The sequence below is a fragment of the Oryzias latipes genome, chromosome 21, assembly GCF_053564925.1.
Source record: "Oryzias latipes strain Hd-rR chromosome 21, Olatipes_Hd-rR_3.1".
Classification (NCBI taxonomy): Eukaryota; Metazoa; Chordata; class Actinopteri; order Beloniformes; family Adrianichthyidae; genus Oryzias; species Oryzias latipes.
Genome location: NC_136257.1, coordinates 5,201,483 through 5,209,849, shown reverse-complemented (window position 1 = coordinate 5,209,849; position 8,367 = coordinate 5,201,483). Strand labels below are relative to the sequence as shown.

General features: G+C 43.0%; 1 protein-coding gene across 15 annotated transcripts in view; it reads left to right on the top strand.

The window, feature by feature from the left end:
- The first annotated feature begins 711 nt into the window (after window positions 1–711).
- LOC101157981 (mitogen-activated protein kinase kinase kinase kinase 4) overlaps window positions 712–8,367 on the top strand; it is a 77,748-nt gene continuing 70,092 nt past the window's right edge. For 14 of the 15 annotated variants that reach the window (XM_078939139.1, XM_078939137.1, XM_078939134.1 and 11 more), the window contains exons 1-2: window positions 716–1,137; window positions 1,354–1,419. In XM_078939139.1, coding sequence (XP_078795265.1) covers window positions 1,081–1,137; window positions 1,354–1,419 — 123 coding nt within the window. In that variant the 5' untranslated portion in view covers window positions 716–1,080. Of the gene's footprint in view, window positions 1,138–1,353; window positions 1,420–8,367 lie in introns of all 15 variants that reach the window. The other variant, XM_078939135.1, reaches the window with a different exon arrangement.

Genomic DNA, 8,367 nt, shown 5'->3' with positions numbered 1-8,367 from the left:
TGTCTATTTGATGAGCCCCAAGGTTTATTAGCAGGATATTGATGGCGGAGTCCCCCTGAAATAGGTCCGTGTAAGCCCCTTGATCAGGTGGAAATATATAAAAAAAAAAAAACTAAACATTTTTTTAAATGAACTTTATTAACAATAATGCACTTACAAAATATCAAACATTGACACCCCACACTTTGTGCAAATGACACAATTTTCACATCTGCCAGGAAAGTGAACAAAAATGTCAAGAAAGCTGTAATAATAGTAATATAAAAGAGGCAGAAAAAAATAAAACAAAAATAATAAAGATAAAGGATTTTGCTGAGATGTGACCATGTTTCAACTTTTTTGTTAGTGCCTAAATAATTCCATACTATTTACATCCAGAATAATTTCTTTCTGACAAGTGTAAAATACTGTTTTTTGTCAGCATATTTACACTTGTGAATGAAATAATTATAACTATAATTAAATAATATAATTAAATAATCATAATTAATTAAAAGTTAACTTTATAAATTGTCTCTGCATTAAATCTCCTTTGAATAAAATATCCAAATTCGTAGAATCATTGCTTTCAGAGTCTGTGATGTGATGTCTTGACCACGCCCATAATTAGCCCCCAGGTGTTTAAGCACGATGATTGGCGGAGAACGTCCGTTTATGGTTTATGGCCGCATTCTGTGTCCCCCTGAAATAGGTCCGTGTGAAACCTTGTTCGGGTGGAAAGATTAAAAAAAAAAAAAAAAAAAAAAGCTTAACATATGGGGCGTGTGGAAGGGAGGGGGCGGAGAGTCGACGTGCACACACACAAACGGGTGGAGGGTGGAGAGCGGAGGGAGGAGGCAGGGACAGGCAGGAGCTCAGGCCCTCTCTGGGCGGAATGTAGCGGCGGCGGCGGATCCCTTTAGCCGGACCAGAGAGAGCAGAGAGACGCGCTGTGGACGAGGAATAAAAGCTCCGTGATTTCACCTGGAGGATGAGACGAGCGGCGTCCGTTTGAGGAAACTTCAAAGCACGCCGTCGTTGCGTTTGATTGACGCCGATTTTTTTTTAAATTTATTTTATTATTTTTTTGTTGCGAAGAAGATGGCGAACGATTCTCCGGCGAAAAGTCTGGTGGATATAGACCTGGCATCCCTGAGGGTGAGCGTTTTTCCACACTGACATTTTTATGGAAATATGTGTTCAAAAAAATCTAATATTTCTGTTTTGAGCAAAGCTAATGTTAACTCAACCCTGCGGTAGGTTTTCTTTGTCTAATATTCACTGGGCGCTGCCGGTAACCACACCAAACGAACCCTTTGCTATTAATGTAACGAGTTAATCAATCAAGATGTTTTTATTTCCTTTAAAATTCAGGATCCAGCTGGGATTTTCGAGTTGGTGGAAGTGGTCGGGAATGGCACCTATGGGCAAGTCTACAAGGTTGGTAGTTTTTTTTTTTACGTGCTTCTTGAGTTAAAGCCCCTGCCCAAAATAAAACAGGCGGAAACTGAAGTCAAAACATTGCATTTATGCACCCCCCCCCCCTCTCTTCTCCTCTGGGATTGAAGAATATGTTTATTACAACATGCACCCCTCCCCTCCTTCATCTGGGACTGGTGCGGTCTGGCCTGGATTATCCCTGATAGCATTTTGGCCTAACAGCTATGTCATCCATCCATCCATTCATTTAGTTGTAGTGATGCAGTTCAGCTGTGATGTTGTCCATCCTCCTCATCCTCACCCCATCCAGAGCTTCATCTCACTGATGGGGGGGCCAACATGACAAGGCTGGGCTGTAGCCACGCTGACCGACTTGTGCGCCATTGGGGTGGGCGGTGTTTCATTGCGCATTTGCCATCGCCCAGACGGGGGGCCTTCATCTGGAGGAGCTGGCTCTTCAATCCTCTCAACGCGCTGATAATCGAACACGTCCGTGTCGTGGAGGTTTCCTGCCCTCCTCACATACCCCCCCCCCCCCCCCCCCCCCCCCTGTAAAGGATGAGCAGCGACATCATCCTGTTGTTGCCTGGCAGAGATAAGAACATGGGAGCTGAAGGCCGGGTTAGAGCGTCTGCATCAGCCTCCGTTCGCTCGTTTTCAGTTTGAAGTCATCACAATCAGCTGTTGGAGGCTCGGGTTTCACGCTCCAAACCCCGTTGCAGCTCTGGCTTTGAAGAGCCGTGATTGGGGCTTATTTGCTTGCAGCTACTTTGTGAAGCAAACGCTTTATTATTCAGCTTCCCCAACAGTCCCACTGTGAGTTTTGAATCTTTCCACACGCTGTAGGTTGGTTCTTCTTAAAGCAGATTGCTCACACTATGATATCCTCCATTGCTGCTGCTGCACACTCAGGATTGGGGAAGTCTTCATCCGGCTGTAAGCAGAACGAATACCCAAAAGTCTTGTCTGCTTGTGATGCATGTTTTAGTGCAGACAGGACTGTCCGTTGTTGTTTGTTTTTTACAAGCATAATTAGGAAACTGATCTTACAGAATAATTCAAAGGTTATTTTTTTCAATTCCCTCATGAGGCTCCAAGAGTGACTTAAAGCAATGAAATTCATTTTAAAGGCTTGCTCTTTGACTCCACACCGCCCTCGGCAATTGCGTGTTCAAGCATCTGCTGTCCGTGAAAAGTCAACGTAAAGGGTTGTATATGTGCGTTTCGGGCTTCTGCATTCAAAAATGAAAAAAGAAGAAGAAGCCCTTTCTTGTCCGTTTTGAACACTATGGGCTAAACGTATGTCCAAGAATGCACATCTAACCCTTGTGCTGTCTTGTGGGGTCCAGATGACCCCACTCCCAACATGCCTCCAAGGCACTTTAACGTTGGGTCATCTAGACCCCACTAGACAGTGCTCTCAACCTTTTTTCTTAAATGATTTGTGATCTTCACTGGTGTCCATGGATTACATGAAATCCTCTCCACCTTTATCCACCTTTGTCATGGTAGGAAGAACACGTCAATGTAAGGGTGGGGTCATCTGGACCCCACAAGATGGCACAAGGGTTAAGAATGCACGTCAGATGCCCGGTGTGAACGTAGCATTATATGGAAGACAAAAGCAACTTTTCAATGAAGTCCTTATGACTTTTTGTATACTGTTATATCATCATTTATACTTTATTTGTGGGACTATAAATCGCTCCGCGTCCTAAGTTGCAGCCTCCAAGAATTACAATATATATATATATATATCTATCACCTAAGCTTTTTATCCCTTGTGCTATCTTGTGGGGTCCAGATGACCCTACCCTTACATTGACGTGTTCTCCCTACCATGACAAAGGTGGATAAAGGTGGAAAGATTTCATATAATCCATGGACACCAGTGAAGATCACAAATCATTGAAGCAAAAAGGTTCAGAGCACTGTCCAGTGGGTCTAGATGACCCAACTCCCAACGTTAACACGTGAGCCTTTTTTTTGTTTGTGTTGTTTGGTAAATCATCTATAAGTCCCACCTCTGGCCAAACTATGCAAAAACCGCAACTCAAACTCCAAAAAATACTGTATATGGGATCTTGGAAATACTATCTATACTATATCTGCTGGAATGTACACATTCTGGGTTTAGCTGCTCAGAATTCTAAGGCAGTTTTGGAGAAGATGCACTTATTTCTCTCCTTGACCCACAAAGCTTTCTTTTTTCTTTTCTTTTTGCCTCCCTTCTGTGTTTTGCCCGCTCATGTGCAGTTGATCCTCAACACTCTGAGCTTCTCTAGCCAGCAAACGGCAACCAAGTGTGACCGACTGAGGCGTTGCAGCTGTGTGCAACGGCAACAGCTGTAAGGATAGAAGAAAATAAAGGGGGGGTGGAAGAGACAGAGACGCTCTAAAATGACTATAGCATAAATGCTCAGAAGAAAAATGCTGGAGGATTGAGATGCATTCTCCAGGGCCAGTTGTTTTGTAAGTCCATCATTTCTGCAATTGTAAAATCTGCTGCTACTCTTTTTTTTTTTTTTACTAAATTGTTTGATTTGAATCTATTTTCTCGGTAGAGAGTAGATCTTAGTGTGGCTAAATGGCAGTTGCTGTTAAAAAATACTCTAAAGTGTATATATACAAAGTGGAATAAGTCTCCTTTTCATTTGTGAGGTGTTGGAAAATTCAAATAACAGCTAATGAGAAAGGCAGTCGTCCCCCCCCCCCCCCTCTTTTGACTGGAGGGTTAAGACCACACTCGGGCAAGTGGAGCTGGGAATCCCCCTCTCAGAGGAAATGGTTTAACCCATTTATGACTTGCAGAGTTGAAGACCTTCTCTTTCCTCAAAACCTCAAATCTAATTGTTTCAGGCTCACTTTGAACTGGAACGTTTCTAACTGGAACAAAGACGGGTTTTGGGGATTTTATTCCCCGCCATGATTTGTGAGGAAACGCTGAGATGGCGGTAGGAAGTCATCAGCGCCACTAGAAGTCTGTGGATTTTCCTTGACGGTCAGATTAGAAAAGCCTCCGCCATGTTCCTATTTTCACGCACCCACCTTTGACTGTATATGAAAACTGGACTGAGTGACCCCGCCCCCATGGCATTCCAAACAGGAAGTACCCCCTTGCACCAAGAAGCCAAAATCCCACAGACTTTTAATGAGAAATAAACAGCTGTTACTCATTCTATTTTTCAGAATAACCATGTTCTTGTTAATTAATTCTTATTTTGTTTTCCAATATATTTTTTTTCTTTAGTGCAAGTAATTCAAGTTATAGACTGGCCAATCAGATGCCTCGATAAAAGTATCAGGAGGCCGCCTGCCCCCACCTGAAAGTTTTAACAAGTTTAACTGACAGGTTCTCCCGAGCCCACTTTCAGGGGTAGGGGTGTGGAAACCAGCTTCACCGCTGATTGAGAAGAGTGGTTGCCATAGAAACGGCAGCTGCGGTTACATGGACAAAATTAATCGGAAAGAATCCGATTGGACTCATTCGGAGACAAAATTTCTTTCTGATCGAGATAAGTGGGCTATGCCGATGGTTGATCCGATTGTGGATTGCTGGCTTTTATGACATGCGTAGACGGTGTGGCGCTGCCGAGGAGACTTCGGACCGCAGTCCGTCCGGCCGGCCGCTCTGCGTGAGCGAGCTGCCAAACTCAGGAGAACCATGTCTCCGGGTAGAACCCGAGCAGAGGAGCGGTTTTGGGACGGTGTGTGAGCTAACGAAGGTGACTTTTGAGTGCAGAAATGCCGCAAAGTCCTGAGAAACCGTGTAAATAATCATGTGAATTTGTGTTTCCAGTCGTGTCCAGACAAAATAAAGACTGATGTTATTCCCGCATATTTACATGCAGCCAAGATGCAGATTGTGGGCATAGATTTTTTTTAAAGTTTACTCACAGCTAAATGTTACATATAATGTATGTATGGCACCTAATCCTAACCCTTCTTCCGGGTCCCTTTGCCCAAGAATAAAGCACCGGCCGCACGGATTTTGAAAATTATGAGCAAATACGCACTTAAGAATAAACATGACAAGAAAAGAAAGTTTAGAGGTTCTTCTTGCTCTTTGCCGCAACTTTGTTTACAACAGAACTCGCTATTTCTTCTTCTCCGGCCATATGGCTGGTATTTTAGAGAGTTCTGCGCATGTCCAAGTGATTTATTCCCACTGAAAGAGTGGCGTACGTAAACGTTTGTTATGGTTGGATAAAGGTTTTCTGGGACCATGTACACAGTTCAATTCTTTGATCAGACCAAAGGCATTTTGGACATGTAACCGCTGACTCAGACAAATTCAAACCCTTCGCTGATTACTGATGTTGTTTGCTCCAATGTTGCGATATCCATATCGCAAAAAAAGGCTGATTCAATTGATTTACTTTTGTTGGAACAGGAAGCAAGTCATTTTCTATGGGTGATGTCACACTCGGTCCAATACTCATATACAGTCAATGATAGTCACTCAAAATGTCTCAGGGATTTGTGATCTACTAGATCCTGCTGTCAAACCCCATTTCCAGCAAGCAGTACTAATCAGGTCATTTGTCTGATGATTTGGTCATTTTCTCCACTGCTAAGTCATAGTTTCACCTGAAAATTGTATTATCTAGAAAAGTGGAGTTATTCTTTAATAATAATTTGATTTTTGTTTTTTAAAATTAAAATAGCTTTTCTTTTGCCAGTGTCTACTTTGTCATGGAGGAATAGTGTTTCCTGCAGCTCAAGCTGTTTGTTTTTAATGAAAAAATAGTTTGATTTGTTCATTCCGCTGGGATGACACACTGTACCTGTGAGGGAAAAATGACTAATTGTTAGCATTTCAGCGCGAGCACAGACTGATTATTTGAGTCTTGATCACACTTTTTACACGGACGTTTTTCATGTTCTTACCAATAAAGACTAGAAGTTTAACTCTTTATAAAGTTGTATAACTTTTATGTAAATGCTGCCCATTTTTACTAAACGTTTATGCTATTCAGCAGTAAAGAACACAGATGATAAAAAAGCCGAATGTCTACTTTTTCTAAAGGCCTCCAATTCCCTTTTGCATGCATTTCTGAGAAACCACTTAGTGCTGCCCTGTGTTTCAATCTAAAAGTGTTTGATGACAATAGAGAAATGCATCACATTTGAGGAAATGGAAACAGGAATCAAATTAAATGTACTGTTAAGATAAAAACAAAGTTTTCACTTCCTTTGCACCTGTCCTTCCTGCCTTTCTTGCCATTCTTTGCTGTTGATAAACTGCAGTTGGGTGTGACGCCCTGCAGAGCGAAGTTGATCAAAGGATAGTAAGTGGTTGGATTTATCAGATCCTTGGCAGGTTTGGAAGGCACGCAGACGCCGGAGCATGCACACCTTTTTTTTTATTTTTAATCAGCAACCTGCAGAGTAACTGTTGTTAAAGAAAAAAGAAATCCAAGTCTGACCTGAACTTAGCCCCAGTCTGGCTTGAAACCTCACCGTTTGAGCCCTGTGATGGACCAGCCAACCATCTAGGTGACCCACCTTCGCTCGGAAAGTAGCTGCGATAATCTCCGCTGACCTCAAACCGGGTCAAGCGGGTTTAGAAAATGGACGGATGTATATGACCACTAGTATGTCGTCAAGCAGAAATAAAATACCCAGCTCTTAATTTTACTCAAAACCAATACAATATAAATGTTTGTATAAATATATCTTAATTTCATGATCAAAAATGTTTTGGATTAAAATGTGTCTTGGAAAAACAAGGTTTTTTGGGGGGGTTAGTATTTAAACATCTATTAATTACAACTTATGCTTCTTCCCTTTTTAGGCATTTTCTGAAGTACTTGGTAATCCAATACTTCCAATACTAAACTGCTTGAAATAGCTATACTATCTTTGTCGGACACTAGAATGTTTTTGTTTTAGAAATGGGTAAGGCGTGAATTAATTGATTAATTTCCTTTAATTTATGTATATAAAATTTGTCCCTGAAGTGTTTTCTTTAATATGTAGCAGAGATTTGTGTTTCACAGAAGAATGTTTTGAAATGATTTCAGCTTAGTGCGGTTCTATTAATAGTGGAGCCCCAGCTATGTAAAGTGGAGGAACTACAAAGCTGTCAGAGGGAATCGACTCATGCAAAGCTGGCTCACCAGCCTTCCGGCTATTCAAACTGGAATGTTAGTCGTGTCTGCCCTGACCTTTAACAGTGCAGGAAGTTCAGCCTGGCTGCAACGACAGCAACCAGACCGGCAAGCAAACTTGTTTCCAATAAGAACTTCGCTTTCCAGCCTAAGACAGTGGTGCTTTAGTGACCTTTCCAAATGGAGGAAGAGGAAGCTGTTCCGAGGATGGCATCAACAGGAACTTCACTTTTGTGTAGATTTATGATGAAGTTGGGCTGGCTTCTTTTAATGATTGATTGTAGAGATATGGAAAGAAGAACCAAACACTGCGATGGCTTATTTTTTTCTTTTTTTGGTTTGATGTACTTGCCTTCTTTTTGTCTGAGTGAAAATTGGACACAGAGCCCCAGACCATATCTAGGTCACACTCTGGGATGCTAACTGCAGACGCATGTTGCGTTGGCGCTGCAGACGCATGTTGCGTTGGCGCTGCAGACGCATGTTGCGTTGGCGCTGCAGACGCATGTTGCGTTGGCGCTGCAGACGCATGTTGCGTTGGCGCTGCAGACGCATGTTGCGTTGGCGCTGCAGACGCATGTTGCGTTGGCGCTGCAGACGCATGTTGCGTTGGCGCTGCAGACGCATGTTGCGTTGGCGCTGCAGACGCATGTTGCGTTGGCGCTGCAGACGCATGTTGCGTTGGCGCTGCAGACGCATGTTGCGTTGGCGCTGCAGACGCATGTTGCGTTGGCGCTGCAGACGCATGTTGCGTTGGCGCTGCAGACGCATGTTGCGTTGGCGCTGCAGACGCATGTTGCGTTGGCGCTGCAGACGCATGTTGCGTTGGCGCTGC